This window comes from Peromyscus maniculatus, chromosome 11 (genome assembly GCF_049852395.1).
Source record: "Peromyscus maniculatus bairdii isolate BWxNUB_F1_BW_parent chromosome 11, HU_Pman_BW_mat_3.1, whole genome shotgun sequence".
Classification (NCBI taxonomy): domain Eukaryota; kingdom Metazoa; phylum Chordata; class Mammalia; order Rodentia; family Cricetidae; genus Peromyscus; species Peromyscus maniculatus.
Window position 1 is genome coordinate 80,519,656 of NC_134862.1, and position 17,302 is coordinate 80,536,957.

At 46.1% G+C, this 17,302-nt stretch overlaps 1 protein-coding gene across 2 annotated transcripts in view; it reads left to right on the plus strand.

The window, feature by feature from the left end:
• F11r (F11 receptor) overlaps nucleotides 1-16,479 on the plus strand; it is a 30,820-nt gene extending 14,341 nt beyond the window's left edge. The window contains exons 2-9 of one of the 2 annotated variants that reach the window (XR_013043395.1): nucleotides 13,058-13,126; nucleotides 13,232-13,339; nucleotides 13,545-13,691; nucleotides 13,960-14,162; nucleotides 14,319-14,421; nucleotides 14,556-14,663; nucleotides 15,037-15,362; nucleotides 15,492-16,479. Coding sequence is in view for 1 of the 2 variants with exons in the window: in XM_076547967.1 (XP_076404082.1) it covers nucleotides 13,058-13,126; nucleotides 13,232-13,339; nucleotides 13,545-13,691; nucleotides 13,960-14,162; nucleotides 14,319-14,421; nucleotides 14,556-14,667; nucleotides 15,311-15,362; nucleotides 15,492-15,527 (830 nt within the window). In the remaining variant the exon portion in view is untranslated. Of the gene's footprint in view, nucleotides 1-13,057; nucleotides 13,127-13,231; nucleotides 13,340-13,544; nucleotides 13,692-13,959; nucleotides 14,163-14,318; nucleotides 14,422-14,555; nucleotides 14,668-15,036; nucleotides 15,363-15,491 lie in introns of both variants that reach the window. The other variant, XM_076547967.1, reaches the window with a different exon arrangement.
• The last annotated feature ends 823 nt before the right edge of the window (nucleotides 16,480-17,302 follow it).

Consider the following 17,302-nt stretch of genomic DNA (forward strand, 5'->3'; position numbering starts at 1 on the left):
AAGTGTGACCATTTTGGAAAAGCCATTTCCCACAGTTTTCTAATTATTACCCAGATGCACTGTGATTTTCAGTAGTTACACAGTAGGCCCCATTCTTGTCTTTACTTCTGCATTTTAGGTCACCTGATGGTCAATCTGGGTTTGAAAATATTAAAAGGAAACTTCCAGAAATAAACAGTACATGAATCTAGGGTGGATTTTGTTGCGGTGGCTTTCGAAATAGTGTGGTCAGGATGGCCTTCAGCTCTGGCTGAGGCTGGTCTTCAGTCCTCCTGCGTCCACCTCCCAAGTGCTGGGATTACAAGCATGTGCTACCATGCCTAGCTATTAAAAACTTTTATCACAGTGCATTGCCATTATCTTATACTATGGGTTATTGTTATTAATCTTTTGTTGTTTCTTATTTATGAATTAAGCTTTATCCCATGTAAGAAAAACTTATCAAAAGTTTGGGGTTTGGTATGCTATCTTTGCTTTCATGTGTTGGCAGAACACGTTGGAATTCATCCCCTGAGGATAAGGAGTGGGGGTGGGGAGGACACACCAGCCTAGGTACAACCACCAGTTCTCTTGAAAAAAGTCTCTTAGGCCCAGCAGGGTGGCACATGCCTATAAGACCAGTACTCTAGAAACAGAAGCAGGATTGCCAAAGTTTGAGACCAGCGTGATACACTTACCGATTTCAGACAAGCCAGGGGCTACGTACGGAGACCCTGTCTCCAAAAACCCAGTGCTTTGGGGGCTGGGGGGGGGGTTAAAAGAAATCATATTGCTTATGAAAATATATGGAGATTGGCTTAGTTGTTAATATTTTATGATTATTTTAATCATTTCCTGTTCTTGTTTTCGCTTCCACATCCTCCTGTGCGTTTCCTGCCTTCCCTCGTATCTCGGGACATCTTTGTTCTTGTGACCTTTTCCTCCCTCTTAGACTTCCCAGCAGCTCACATTTCTTCCTCATCTTTTACCTCAGTTCACCTTTCACGTTTGTTTGAAACATTCCTCACTCTCCGATATGGCTTACCACTGTTCACTGATAGCGGATACTTCCTCGGGTCTTTTTCTCCACCTCCCTTCTCCTGTTTTTTCTCTCCTCTTCTCTTTTTTGGTAGTGCTAGACATGGAACCCAGAACCTCGTGCAGCTAGGCAAGGGCTCTACCTGTATTCCCAGTACCACGCCCTCAAGTTTCTGCCTGTGTGTTTGCCTCTCCTGTTTATTTGGCTGTGTTTCTTTTTGTAGCTTATCTGATCCTCCTCTCCCTTCTCCCTCCTTCCCTGGTGTTTCGAGACAGGGTTTCCCTCTGTAGTCCAGATACCTGTTTATTACAGAAATGCACAACATGTGGCGGGAGAGATAATGGAGACTGCCAAGTAGAGTCATTTTTGTTGTTGTTGTTTTTCGAGACAGGGTTTCTCTGTGTAGTTTTTGGTGCCCGTCCTAGATCTCACTCTGTAGACCAGGCTGGCCTTGAACTCACAGGGATCCGCCTGGCTTTGCCTCCTAAGTGTAAAGGCATGTGTCACCACCGCCGGCCTGGAGTCATTCTTAAGAGATTTTAAAATATATACGCTTGGGCTATTTTTTTTTTAATTTATTTTTAAATTATTTATATAGATTGAAGCATGCTTTTAATCGTAGCACTCAGAGGCCACAGGAAGGCTGAGCTCTGAATTTGAGGCAAGCATGGTCTACATGGCAAGTTCAAGTCAGGCATAGTGAGACTCAAAAAGGGTGGCATCATTTTATATATGAATTTAATATTTTGGAGACATTTCCGTGCCAGTTCGGATTGATTTAAATTGACTTTAGGGACTGTTGACTTTGGCACTGTGTTTTTTTTCTTGAGGGTAGGCATTTATGTAGCCCAGTCTTGCTTGTAACTATGTAGCTGAAGACTGGTGACCTTGAATGCCTGCTCCTCCTACCTCTACTCCCAAGGGCTGGGATTACAGGCTTGTGCCATCTTGCCTGGCATGTTTTTTTTTTTTTTTTTAAACATCGGCCACTTCATGTGTTGATGTGTTGTTTTCATTGGCAGGTGGAGGGGAAACACATTTTAAGGGTTATCTTTCTTTCCAAAACACCAGTCATGGAGTTTCAGGCCAGCTGTGGTTATATGTGAGATTTTTATCTCAAAAACAAAGGGCCAGCAAGATGGCTTAATAGGTAGAGATGCTTTCAACTATGCCTGTCAATTTAAGTTTGGTTTCTGGGATCACATGGTGGAAGGAGAGCAGAGTCCCACGAGATGTCTTCTGCACTCCACGTGAGCACATTGGCATATTTGTGCGCGCGCACGCGCGCACACACACACACACACACACACACACACACACACACACACACACACACGCACGCATGGGGGGTGGGGATATGATATTACAGCAGTTGATTGATTCATGTGTCGTGTCCCCCCGCCCCAGGGTTTCTCTGTGTAGTTTTGGTGTCTGTCCTGGTGTCCTGGATCTCGCTCTGTAGCCCAGGCTGGCCTCAGACTCACAGAGATCCGCCTGGCTCTGCCTCCCGAGTGCTGCCGCCCAGCCCATTGATTCCGTTTTATGTACTAGAACCAGATTATGTGAGTTACAATTTTAGCATTGCCACCCACTAGTTTTGTGACCTTGAACAAATTAATTTCCGTGCCCCGCTTACTCATTACAGATGAGAGCTATAATCGTATCTGTCTCACAGCATTAGTCTAAGATTCAGTGAATTAAATCACTAAAGGGCTTGCAGTAACTGGCACATAGTTGAATATTCAAAAAATGTTACTGGTCGCAGTTATTTTAGTCAGTGGCTTTCTTGATTGTGCGCAGTGTTTACAGTTCAGGTGTGATGAATTAACTGTGTAGGACAAGCTGATTCTTCCTTTGTGCAGATATGTCCTCGTGTCTTCTTTTATCTATGTGGTGAGCAGACGTGGGTGCACATAGAAACCAGGGGACCAATTGTGTTAGTTTGCCGGGGCCACTGTAACAGACACCACAGGTTGGATAGCTTGTCAAAATGATCTCACAATTCTGGATACGGGAAGTCTAAGATGGATTACTGGCTGGCAGGTGGCTCTCCTTCTTGCTGTCTGTTCACATGCCACGAATCCCAGGTGTGGCTCTCTGTGCCTTTATCTATTATAAGGAGACTAGCTGGGTTGGATTGAAACATCCAGTAGTAACCTCATTTTAACATCATTGCCTCTTTAATGGTCCTGTCTCCAAATACATCCTGAGATGTTGGGAGTTAGGACGTAAGTATGAGAATTTGGGGAAAACAACACAGTCCCTAACAACATAAACCTTTTTGGAGCTGACCTCAAAAGCAATGGACTGGCCAACAGTTTTCCTTTTCTGCTGAACTGAGTTTACGTAAGCATTTTTGTTGTTGGTGGTGATGCTGCTACTCTGTGGTGTGGGGAATGGATTCACCTCTTCCTCCTATTTTTTCCACCCAAATAGAACCCACTTTTTAAGTAGTGAAGACGTGCTTCAGGATTAGGGAAGCAAAAGTTCTCATTTGTGCTTTGTTTTTTTGTCTTTGAGTCTGGGCCCCTGGACGTGCAGGGTGGCTTCACATTTACCAAGTAACTAAGGTTGGCCTTGAACTCCTTATCCTTTCGCTACTACGACATCCCAAGTCCTGGGATTACAGATGTGTGCCTAGCTTCCACTTGATTTGGAACCACAAATGAATGAGGGTGATCACGTGTTTTCCTGGCTTTACGTGAAAGGCCAAATGGCAGCGTCTGACTCTGTTCTGAATCCTTGGAGAGTTTCCCAGCCCGGTCCTAACTCTCACCCTTCCCTTTTCTATTTCCAGTGGCTTGAGACAGCCGGTCACAGGGGTTTCTCCCACCTCTTGCTGCTTTACACTTGACATTAGAAGTTTTTTTCTGGCTCTTGGTCTACTCTTGGCTCTGTCTTTACCCTGGAGGTCTGCAGGTACCAGTGTATACAGCCTAGTTGTAGAAGGCAGCCTTTTGCCACTTGTGTGTGCAACACCTGCAGACTCACTGTATCCTGGGTGCAGAACCAGTCCCATTTACAAAACAGTACATTATGGGTAGAGAACTTAAACATTGTTTCAAGACAGTTAAATTTAAAAATCACCTTGTAGCCTGGAGTGGTGATCTCAAGCATTCACTCCTATTTCCAGCACTTGTTCAAAGGCAGGGGCAGGAGGATTTCCGTAAGTTTAAAGCCAGCCTGAGATAGATGGCCAATTCAAGGAAATCCTATCTCAAAAAACCAGAACATCAAAATAAAGCAACCCCCCCCTTTTTTTTCTTAGTCCAGGCATTTATTCTTCCAAATCTCCATTTTCCCATGCCCTGGGAGTCCTGGTATATACACACTTACAAGCAGTAATCCCTTGGCAGTGCAAAGCCAGGCTTCCAGGGTCAAATGGAGGGGTGATAAGAATCACATAGAGGGGCAGTAATTGTTAATTATCATTTGCAACCCAAAAGGGAAGTGACATGAGGAAATGAATTAACTAAAGGCTATCGGGTAATATCTAAGAAGAGGGATCTTATGTGCTCAACTATAACCTTAAACATGATTGGTAGAAAATGTTAAGAATCTGTAAGTTGCTAGATTATTGGGAGAAAATAAAATTATCTTTTTTCCTGTGGTTCCTATCTGTCCAAACTATCTGCCGTTTTTCTGCAGGGTGGGGGAAAGTGTGCTCAGTCTCTAGGCAACCGGTGAACAGCTAGATGCCTCTGGTGAGAGTTAAAGGGAAATCTGGAACTAGAGGTAAGGTTTGGGAAAGGAGGAAGTAAAGCTTAATTGGCACATCCGCTAGGCCTTCTCAAATGGGGAGTTTGGATGCTTAAATCTGTTCTTAGAGAGTACAGAGGTATCTCTGATAAGGTACTTTCCTCCGTCTGGGGATGGACCTGGCCGGATGCTGCCAATGACGATAATTACAGGGAGGCTTGAACTGGGGTTCTGGCTGTGCATAGCTGTCAGTGCACAAGGTTATCTAAATATTTCTTTAGTAGAGGTGAAATGGTGCCCAATAAATGATGAAAAAGCTACAATACCACACAAACTCATAGCAGGAAACGGCTGTAATCAAAAGCCAGATATCACCAAGGCTCCTTGAGCCTCAGCCTGACCTCTGGAAGGCCCTTGGCTTTTTTTTTTTTTTAAATGGGTTGTGGTCTGATTGTTCTTTATTTTATATCTAGAATCCACCTATGAGTAAGTACATACCATAACTGTCTTTCTGGGTTTGGGTTACCTCACTCAGGATGATTTTTTCTAGTTCCATCCATTTGCCTGCAAATTTCATGCTTTCATTGTTTTTCTCTGCTGAGTAGTACTCCATTGTGTATATGTACCACATTTTTTTCATCCATTCTTCCGTTGATGGGCATCTAGGTTGTTTCCAGGTTCTAGCTATTACAAATAGTGCTGCCATGAACATAGCTGAGCATGTATCTTTATGGTATGAATCAGCATTCCTTGGGAATATGCCCAAGAGTGGGATGGCTGGGTCTTGAGGTAGTTCGATTCCTAATTTTCTGAGAAACCCCTTTGTTTTTTAAAATATAGAACTAAGGCGGTTGGAGAGGTGGCTTGGGGATTAGAAGCACTTGTTCTTACAGAAGACTGGGGTTCAGGTCTCAGTACCTTCTTGATCTTTCATTACCATCCGTAACACCAGTTGTTGGGGATCTAGCGCCCTCTTCTGACCTGTGTAAGTTTTAGGACTTGAGAGGGTTTGGCAGTTAAGAGTGGAATTTGGTTCCTACTACCAGCATTGGGAGGTTCACAACCATCTGTAACTCCAGCTCCAGGGGATCTGCTGCCCTCTTCTGGCCTCTTTGGACACACACACACACACACACACACACACACACACACACACAGAAATAAAAATCTTACGGACAAAAAACAAAACTAGGTTTGAGGAGCTGGGAGTGTAGATCAGTTGGTAGAACGCTCGCTTAACATTCATGAAGCCTTGGATTTGGTCTCCAGGGACGCATAAAACCATCATGCAGGAGGGGAAGGCAGGAGGAACAGAAATTGGCCAGCCTGGGCTACATTGAGACCCTGTCCCAAACAAAACAAAAAACAATAAGTAAATAATTTTAGTCCCCACCCCAACTAGAACTTAAAAAAAAAAAAAAAGGATTGTGTTAGTATTAAAATATTACAGGGAGGGCTGGAGAAATGACTCAGTGGTTAAAAACACTGGCTGCGGGTCTGGAGAGATGGTTCAGCGGTTAAAAGCACTGGCTATTCTTCCAGAGGACCCAGGTTCAATTCCCAGGGCCTGCATGGCAGCTCACAACTGTCTGTAACTCCAGTTCCAGAGGATCTGACACCTTCATATCAATGTACATTAAAAAAAAAAACCACAAAACACTGGCTGCTCATCCAGAGGACCCGAGTTCAATTCCCAGCAACCACATGGTGGTTCACAACCATCTATCATGGGATCTGATATCCTCTTCTGGCATAAAGATGTACATGCAGATAGAGCATTCGCATACACAAAGTAAATAAATAAATATTTAAAAAATATTACAGAGATTGGATTTTGAAACAAGTTTGTTTTTCCTTCGTGTGGCCATACTGCCATCTGGCCTGCCCATTTAAAAACTGAACTTTGAAGATAAACCTCAACAAGCGGGTATTGAAGTGAATGGCCTGCCATGACCTAATTTGTTTGTGTTCTGTGCCACTCCGCAAATACCTGATACATGGTATCAGGCACTATGCTGGCGGTTGAGTAGTAGTACTTAGAGTGAGAAATGAGACATGGTCTCTGCTGTCTGGGCATTTACTGGAAAGACATGGGAGTGTTTAGATATAACAGCACGTAATTCAGGAAACACTTCAATGGTGTTTTTGCGGGGGCTAGTGAAAGCCCAGGAAAGAGGCTCCGAGAGAACTAGGGGGTGGTGGGTCATTTCCCGGAAAAAAAAAAGTGAAGGGCTGGGTGCCAACCAGGCAAAGAGGGGAAAGGGCGGTGCACATGGCAGCAGCAGCAGCTTGAGCAAAGGCAGGGATTGGCCAACAGCTGGGAAGTGGTTTGTGTTGCCAGATGGCCGGTTGCGACAGGAGAGTGAGTGAAAGATGGGAAGCGGATTGCAGCTCGGATAGTGCTGGAATTTTCCTAGCTTGCTGAAATTTGCATTCTGCCACCTAGGCAGCACGGAGTCATCAAAAACGGGTGGCTGGAGAGTGTAGAGAGGGAGTTAGCGCTGCCTTGCAATTGGGCTGGATCGCTTTGAAACTCTCTTACCACTCACTGTGATTTGGTCTGGACAGTTTGCTTGCTTCTCCAGAATCTTGATTACTCATTTGTTTTCTTTGGGTTTTTCTTTTTCTTTTTTTTTTTTCCCCTTTTGGAGACAAGGTCTCTCCTCTGCAGCCCTAGCTGACCTGAGACTCACTATGTAGACCAGGCTGGCCTTGAACTCACAGAGATCCTCCTGCCTCTGCCTGTCTTGAAGGTTGATTAGTTTTTTATTTGGTGAGACTTCTTAACTGTTCCAGGTCTCACTTTCTCAACATTGAAAATGGTGGTTGGAATACTGTCACCATCTGTTGTGAAATAGTACTTTAACTATGTAAAGATGTGTTACATTTGTTTATGCTGTGGAATATTACTTTAACTATGCAAAGGTGTGTTGCATTTGTTTATGCTGCATTTGTTTAATTGTGTAAAGATGTGTTGCTGTTTCACCTTGCCTGCCTAAGGCATCTGATTGGTCTAATAAAAAGCTGAATGGTCAATAGCTAGGCAGAGGAGGGATAGGTGGGGCTAATTCTAGAGAATCTGACTCCCTCTTTCTGGCCTGTATGGGCACAGCACACACATGGTGCACAGACATCCATGCAGACAAAACACTCATCCACATAAAAAGAAATAAGATCGCCAAAAAATAGATTTTGTTTGTTTGTTTTGAGAAGGGGTTTCTCTGTGTAGCCCTGGCTGTTCTGGAACTTGCTCTGTAAACCAGGCTGGCTTTGAACTCAGAGATCCACCTGCCTTTGTGTCCCAAGTACTGGGACAAAAGGTGTGTACCACACTAGGCCTGGCTTTAAATATGGATTTTTTTTTTTTTAAGTAAAACTTCAGAATGGAATTTCCTTGTTTTGATTTATCACGTGCATTAGTAAGAGTATGTAGGAGGATCAGAGGTTATGTTAAAAAAGAAAAAGAGAGGGGCGGGGGGAGTTATGATGAGGCCAGGGAGAAAATAGAGGCGAGATTGGGCAGGCAAATGATTCATCCTGTTGTAGATGGGTGTTCACGAGGGACAGTCCCGATTCTGCTGTTCTATCCATGAAAGTGATAGAGAAGGGGATGCCTTCCCAAAGCAGTTACAGTGACTAGGGAGATGATTTGGTGGGCTGGGGTGTAAGCCTTCCTCATGCAGTACTTACTGCTTAATTAAATGTCCTGTTGAAGACGTGTCAATGCCAGAAGGAGGTGTGAACAGGAAAGCTTGTGGGTGGATGGTATGATAAGATGGTGTTTATTTGGGTCCTCTGGGTCACACACTGTCACTTTGGAGTTTGTTATTGTTTGTTTTGAGACGGTTTCACTGTGTAGCTCTGATTGGCTGAGAACTCACAAAGATCCACCTGCCTCTGCCTCCCAGGACTGGGATTAAGGAGGTGTGCCACCATGCTGGGCGAAGCACTTTATTTGTGTTGTCCTCTTTAACCCTCTCATCTTGACGTAGAAACAGTTGTTGTCCCCATTTTACAGACTGCCAGAATCTTCTAAATGGCTACAGTGGCCTGCCTGGGTCACAAAGTCAAGTAGGAAACGGAGCTGGGATTTGCACATAGGTGGTCTAGTTCCAGAGGCATGCGAAGGAATGAGAAGGGGAACATGGGCCGCATTGGTTGTGGTGTCTTTGGTGGATGAATAGGAAGAGCATGGTGCTGAGGCTGGGTTTGAATCATGCGGGACATAGGCAGGCACAGTAGACATTAATTAATTAATCAGTTTTTTTAATTAATTTATTATGTATGCAGAAGAGGGTGCCAGATCTCATTACAGATGGTTGTGAACCACCATGTGGTTGCTGGGACTTGAACTCAGGACCTCTGGAAGAGCGGTCAGTGCTCTTAACCTCTGAGCCATCTCTCCAGCCCATGTGAAACTTCCAGGTTTTGGTTTTTTGAGATAGGGTTTCTCTGTGTAGCTTTGCACCTTTCCTGGAACTTACTTGGTAGCCCAGGCTGGCCTTGAACTCACAGAGATCCGCCTGGCTCTGCCTCCCGAGTGCTGGGATTAAAGGCATGCGCCACCACTGCCCAGCGCAGTTTTTATTTTTAAATTAAAAATATTTCGTTTCTTTTGTGTGTGTGTGTGTGTGTGTGTGTGTGTGTGTGTGTGTGTGTGTGTACGTAAGTCATGGTGCATTGGAATTGGTCCTCTGCTTTTACCATGTGGGACCTGGGGATTGAACTGAGTCGTCAGGCTTGGTAACAAGTGAGTTGACTCCCTTGAGCCATCTCAGCTCTCCACAGTAGACTTTTGAGTCTCGGTGCAGGTGGGTCATAGCCAACAGGCATTTGCAGTGGAGGGAGTTGGGTAGACACCGAGATGCAGGTTCCTGTATTTCACGGGTGAGAACACGAAGCAGGTTGTGTCCGTCATGATTAAGAGGGGAGTGTGCCGGAAGCCCGGGGTTTTTGTGTATATATGTGATAGAACCCCTGAGTGTCTTTTTGATCTCACAGTTTCAAAGGACTCACAACACAGGGTTAGGGGCTGGGGAGATGGCCCAGCAGGTAAGCCTGACCTGAGTTCAATGGCCAGAACCCATGTAAAAACCAGATTCGGCCAGCTAGCCTGGAAACAGCGCGGTGGTGGCAGAGAAGAGAGATGTTGTCTGCAAGGTGGAAGGAGAGAAATGATTTCCAAAAAATTGTTTACTGACCTCCATGTTCCTGCCCCGGCATGTACACACACACTCCTAATTAATCAATTAGTTTATTAATTAAAAACTATTCAACATAAAAAATGGTGAAGAATAACTAACATTTGTACATTGTAGTGTGTGTGTGTGCGTGTGTGTGTGCGTGCGTGTGTGCGTGCGTGTGTGTGTGTGTGTGTGTGTGTGTGTGTGTGAATTTCAGAGCCTGCTTTTCAGTAGTTTAATTAGATGTTTGCTCATAATTTGGGTGGTGTCATAGGTTGGGTTCTTGCGAAGCTGATTCCGAGATATCAGTTATCATACAAGACACTTTATTAGGGTTTGTTTTTGGGATTCACACCTGTGGAAAGGAGGGGACGGATACAGGATTGGGCAGGAGGAGGGGCTGAGGTGTACTGACGTGTCCGCCTAGTACACAGGGAGCGTAGGAGAGTTGGGAAGTAGAGTGGGGGCTTTACATCCCCCCCCCCCCCCCGGGTCATCGTCAAATGATGGTTTCTGCCGCTCCTAACCCCGGTGGAGAGGTGGTCCTGGGACAAGGCAGTCCTGGGGCAAGGCGGTGCTCTGTAGCTGTGAGCCTGTGGGCAGCCGCTGGGGCAGTAAGCTCTTCATTCCTCTTGATATCTGGTTCAAGCATCACAGAAGGCAAATTGCAGAACTTCAGAGCCTTTGTAGAACAAGGTTCCCAGCATTCAAGCAAGGATGACTTGTGAGCTACCAGACTCTGGCCTGGAACTCACCATGTAGGCCTGGAACTCACCATGTAGGCCTGGAACTCACCATGTAGACCAGGCTGGCCTGGAACTCACCATGTAGACCAGGCTGGCCTGGAACTCACCATGTAGACCAGGCTTGCATTGGTTTTCTTGCCTTTGCCTCCCAAATGATAGGATTACAGCTACATTAGAATTTTTAAAGTTTATCATTTGTGTGTGTGCACGTGTGGAGGTCAGAGGACAACTTTCTGGAGTTGGTTCTCTCCCTCCACCTTGATGTAGGCTCTAGGGACCAAACTCTGGTGGTTATACTTACATCATCTAATGGGAAGAGCCTTAACCACTGAGCTTTTAATCATATCCCCAGGAAGATATTCCAGTTTAATGAGGGCTAGTTGATTTAATTTCCAGATCTGTTGTTACACTTGAGTATGAATTCAGTATTAAAACTATAATGAGCTGGGCGGTGGTGACACACGCCTTTACACTTAGGAGGCAGAGGCAGGCGTATCCCTGTGAGTTCAAGGCCAGCCTGGTCTACACAGTGAGTTCCAGGACAGCCAAAGCTGTTACACAGAGAAAGCCTGTCTTAAAAACAAAAAAACAAAATGAAACAAAACAAACAAACAAAAACAACCAACCAACAACTCTATAATGGAAAATATGCAAAGTGATAGTATTAGAAATCACTTATAGATCAGTGAGTAGCACTTTTTAAGAGTAGCATCTGAGGGACTGGAGAGATGGCCTGGAGGCTTGAGCACTTGCTGGTCTTGCAGAGGACCCGTGTTCAATTTCCAGCACCTACTTGGCAGCTCACAACTGTTTGCAACTCTACTTCTAGGAGATCTGGTACCTTCTTCTGACCCCCTGGCATAGTACATATAGATGCATGCAGGCAAAGCATTCATATATCTGAGATGTCATTTATTAGGGAGTGCTCTTGGGATCTACACTGAAAAGGAGGAGAAGGGTACAACATCTGGCAGATGGAGAGTTGCCTACTGTACAGGGAGATTTGAAACAGGAATGGTCCTTCAGAGGTTCCCCAGATCCGGAGTTGAGAAGATGCATCACACACCTATAATCCCAGTGCTAGGGAAGTAAGGACAGGATGATCAAGGAGTTCGAGGCTGCTCTGGTGTACAGTGGGATTCTTTCTGAAAAACAAAACAACAAAACTCAACAAAAAATAGTGTCTGAACTAATTGTGTCTGATTGAAATCAGTGCATGTAAAGATACTCTGAAGGCCTGGCTGGGGGTGTGGCTCCGTAGTAAAGCGTATGCCTGTGATGTACAAGGCCTTGCCTTTGATCCCCAGCCCTGCAGAAACAAACAAGGTACTCTTTAAACAGTGATGTCAGAGAGTGTGGAGAGAAACAGGCCTTTGGAGACCATCTTGTTCAAACTCTTACATTTCAGATAGGGAATGAGACCTCAGAGGCCAAGATATCTGAGAGGCCAAGCTCTGTGGGTAGGTAAATAAAGGAAAGCGTATTGGAATGCAGTAGACATGCTTGCACTGTACATTGTGCATTTATCTAAGGCCTCTGACTTAGAGCTGTAAATAAACACATTCTTTGTAAATTTGAACTTTGAAAACACAAAGGAGGGTGTGTGTGTGTGTGTGCCTGTCTATGTGTGTGTGTGTCCCACAGAGTCCTCTGTCACTCGTTTGGGGACTTTACTGTGAGCGCTGATGATTCCCCCACTCCCATGTTATTTCATTAGCCTCCTGGCTCCTCATGTCTCCGCCCCGAGCCCACACTGACTTTTCTTTCTCCATTTGGCAAGTATGTGATTCTAATGCGGGGATCTGAGCTCCCTTCTGGTCCCCCCTTGCCGCGACTCAGCCAGCGATGCGATTTTTGTGCACCTGTCTTTACTTGTAATCTCAGTTTCTCGTGTGAAATTTGGGTGATAACTCTTGTCCGGCTGATACGTCACGCTTGTTTCAAGGATCAAACATTGTAACATCTCCGAGAACACTTTTAAAAACAGCTCATGTTCTGCACATGTCAAGTCGTGGTTTTATCCTCATTACCCATCCTGGCTGCCTTGCCTCCAGCTTGCTGGCTAGCTGGCTTCCTTCCAGGATTGATTGGACAAGTGGCTGCAGTGTTTTGTGGAGCTTCCTCTGAACCATGAAATGTCATTTCTGTCAGCTCCCTTTTGGACCAGTAGGAATGTAATTCGAGTACTGGGAGCCATAGAGGAAGCCGCCACTAAAAATAAAAGAAGTTGTATTTCCATTTTAGAAGTAGTACTGGCCTGCCTGCCGTTGTAACAACACGTTTAACGTCTTCAGGATACCGGCCAGCTTGACCCTCCCTCACCTTGAGCTCTCAGCCTCATCTCCTAGCTTTGTCCTTCCTACCCTGTGGCAACTCCGCCCCCTGATGGGGTCCCTCTCTTCTCTTCTCAGGCTCTCTGGTACAAGGCAAGGGTTCAGTGTACACCTCTCAACCCGACGTCCAAGTTGCTGAGGATAACTGTGAGTGGGGCGGAGCTGTGGAGGGCAGCAGGGTGGGGGTTGGGAGGACATGGCTTGTGGTCGGGGGCTCCCCCTTTCTCTCTCTCATGTCTGCCCTCTCTGCAGCCGTCAAGTTGTCCTGCACCTACTCGGGCTTCTCCTCTCCCCGAGTGGAGTGGAAGTTCGTCCAAGGGGACACTACCACGCTTGTTTGCTATAACAGCCAGATCACAGGTAAATTAATTGTCCCAGTGGCTAAGATTGGGGAGCCGTTGGCGCTGCCCGGCCTGGATTCCAGAGGTGGGGGGGGGTGCGTCTGGAGCTCGAGGCTCTGAGTACTTCCCTTTGGCGGAGGATAAAGGATGCACCTTGGGTACCACCTTTGCCTTCCCTTTGCTGTCTGGTTTACCGGGTCTCTTCTGCTTCCATCCCCTGGTAGCTTCCTATGCAGACCGCGTTACCTTCTCATCCAATGGCATCACGTTCAGTTCGGTGACCCGGAAAGACACAGGAGAGTATACTTGTATGGTCTCTGAGGACGGCGGCCAGAACTATGGGGAGGTCAGCGTCCGCCTCACTGTGCTTGGTAGGTGCCATATAACCTCATGTCGGCTTAAAACCAGTTGCTTCCCTAAACCCGGTAGCAAACTGCTAAGCTTTAGTCCTCGTTTGCAGATGGTGAAGATATAGAGGTGGTGAGTACGTCTGTGTTCCCCTCCTCCCCGTGGGAACCAAGGGCATGCTGGTGGCACCTCCAGCTGATTGGTTGAGAGTGTCATCCTAATTTGTTACCTACACTCATCGTAACCCTCCTGCCCTTGTGTTCAGCGCCTTTTTCTTTCCTCCCTCCCCAGTGCCTCCATCCAAGCCGACGGTCAATATCCCCTCCTCTCTCACCATTGGGAACAGGGCAGTGCTGACCTGCTCGGAACAAGATGGTTCCCCGCCTTCTGAGTATTCCTGGTTCAGGGATGGGATAGACATGCTTACAGATGCCAAGAAAACCCGAGCCTTCATTAATTCTTCCTACACCGTTGATCCAAAGACAGGGGACCTGGTATGAAAGGGGGGAGGTGAACGGCAAGGGGGGCCGTCGTGGAACCCCCGAGAGTGGGAAGGAGGAAACATCGGGGCTAACAGGGTCCGAGGACTAACAACAGGTTAGGTGCTTGACTTATTCAAGCGAGAAGCCCGTTCATCCTCTTCCCTCTAGGTCTTTGATCCAGTGACAGCCTTCGATAGTGGTGAATACTACTGCCAAGCTCAGAATGGGTTTGGGACGGCCATGAGGTCAGAGGCTGTACACGTGGATGCTGGTGAGTGAGAGTGGCTGCGGCCTGGGAGTGGAGCTGGGTTGTGATCAGAGGCTGATTTTCATGTGGTTATCGACAGTATTGTCAGCACCACAGCTGTGTATCAAGGCGCCTGGCGTCTCATTTGTGTCTTACAGTGGAACTGAATGTGGGGGGCATCGTGGCTGCTGTCCTGGTAACATTGATTCTCCTTGGAGTCTTGATTTTTGGCATCTGGTTTGCTTATAGCAGAGGATACTTTGAAAGTAAGTATTTGCCACCACCACTTCTTCCCCCAGAAGCTTGTTTGTTTGTGATGGCCCAGGCTGGCCTGAAACTTTGCCCTCCCACTCATAGTGATCCTCCTGCCTCAGCCTTCTAAGTGCTGAGCACAGTAGCAAGTGCTACTGTACCCAGCTAGAAGGTCTTTGTCCTTGCATGGTTTGTGGGTGCCATCTGAATATGGACCCTGATAACCCTGCTCCATGTGATGGTACCATTTTCCAGTTATCCAAGAGCATGGATAACATGATCTAGCTCATATCAAAAACCACATGCTACTTCCCCCTAATTCCCGTGCCATACTGCATTCTATTCTGATAGTAATCATGGTCTTGGTCTCTCTTTTTTCTTTTTCAGGAACAAAGAAAGGGTGAGCAATGGCGCTGTCCCAGGGTTCTCTCGTGAAAGCATGGATGTGTGTGGTTTGGAGCTGAGCCATGGGAGTGGGGAAGGGGGAGTAATGTGGAAGCAGTGGTTTTGGAGAGTATGACACCTGGACTTCTGTTCCTGTCTCCTGCCAATACCTTGCACTCAGTTTTTCTGCAAAGTTTTACATTCTGACCCCGGATATTGGCAAGGATCCATTAATTGCTGGGGCCTGAGTGTCTCCCCATTTCTGGTTTTCCCTCAGGACTGCACCAGGTAAAAAGGTGATTTACAGCCAGCCGAGTGCTCGAAGTGAGGTGAGTGTGCCTGCCCAGAGGAGGAGAGGCTTTCCCCATCAAGTAGAAGTTTCTAGACTGTGTGTTGATGAGCAAAATGAGACTGGAATCGACTGGATTTTTTTTTTTTTTTTTTTTTTTTTCCTCTAGGGGGAATTCAAACAGACCTCATCATTCCTGGTGTGACCTGCTGCAGCTCATCTGTTCTCTTGCCTTACTCAGGTGCTACAGGTTCCAGCCCCCCTGCTGGCTGTAGCTGCACAGGATGCCTTCAATGTCTTCTAGGTCCCACAGGACCCCTTGCTTTTATTTTAGCTAGGATATGATTTCAATAACATCAGCTATTTCTCCCTCCCCTTTCCTGCCCTCCACCACTGGGTGGCCTGAGACTAGTTACAAAGTTTCATTTCCCATTTTTACGGATCGGACAAGAGTCCTAGACTAGACAGCCAAGATGACTGGACTGACAGGAACCTGAAACCAGTACTTGGCTGTAATGGCCTTTGAATAAGGACTTAAAGCCTAATTCACTAGCTTTCTCCTTTCCTGATGAGGATGGGTGCCAGCTGCTCTAGAGTAGGGACTGGAGAGAGGAGGGGCTGAAATGTTTGGTGGTGACCTCAGCTCTTTGGTCTCTGGAGCCTTCTATCCCCACAAAATGTGCCACTGGGATTCTCCTGGATACAAACAAACTGACACCATGTCTGTATGAGGAGGGAGAGCTTAGTAATCTCCCAAGAGACTTGGAATAAGAAAGATTTAAACTACTGATCTAAAGAAAAGGCTGGGACTAGTAGCTGTGTCAGTCACTCTTCCCTTGGCTGGAACAACTGCACAGACCCTTGTAAAATGTGTGTGGGCTGTGGAGATGGCATACTTTATAGTCTTGGCTCTTTGGTGGGCTGGGCTGTGTGTGTGTGTGTGTGTGTGTGTGTGTGTGTGTGTGTGTGTGTGAGAGAGAGAGAGAGAGAGAGAGAGAGAGAGAGAGAGAGAGAGAGAGAGGGAGAGAGAGAGGGAGAGAGAGATATGTACTGAATGGTTCTTATACGGAAGGGCATCCTAGCTTTTTGGCAAGGTTGTGTTTCTGTTTGTTTATATTAGACAGATGTTGCTGGAAATAAAAATTTGGTTTGTCAAACTTGTTTTTGTTGGAAGTAGGGGAATGAGATCTTTAAGGGACTCGGGGCTCCTTTGTATAAACAGGAAAATACCTGAAAGTTCTGCTTCCCAGCAACCTGTGGCTGGCCCCAGGACTATTTTCTTAGCTCAAGGCAACACTTCAGGACATCAGAACGGAGTCCCATGGCCGCCTACTGCTGGGGTGAAGCTGGGGCTGTGCTGGGAGGAAGTGGGTGGGTTCTGCTTGGCCATTTGGTCAAGTGGAGGAAGAAAGTGCCCATCCACTGTCCTGTCCGGTGTGCATAATGGACACCCCTAAGGCTTCTAAGGGGGAGTTCTCTGATTATTTGAAGAACCACTGTAATGTTTGAGACAGCAGGAATTAGCAAGAAAGGTCTGGTGGTCATTGCTTTCTTCCCTTTGAGCCTTTGAAAACTTAAGCACTCACTTAAGGGTCTTTTACCAATAAAGAGTTTTCCAGAGGAAATAAGATCCAATTGAACAATAAAAGAAAGATTTGAAATAGTTCAGTTAAACATAAGACGTTTTCAAGTATGTTTCAGTTTGTTGTCATGGTTGGGGGATAGGATGGGGGGAGGGTAAGGGTAGATTCATTGCCCCTTCACCCTGTGAGATAGATAACTTCCCCGGGGGCTTTTGATGAGTATGAATCAAGTTGAACAGTTTTGGAGTTCACCTCTCCAGGTTACAGCATCCCTTGGAAATTCCATCTCTACTTTCATTTTACAATGTCAAAACTAATCTTTGTAATAAATGTTTACTTTTCACATTGATTTTGTTTAAATCCTGAAGTTCAGCACTAAGAGAATTGGGACTCCTGG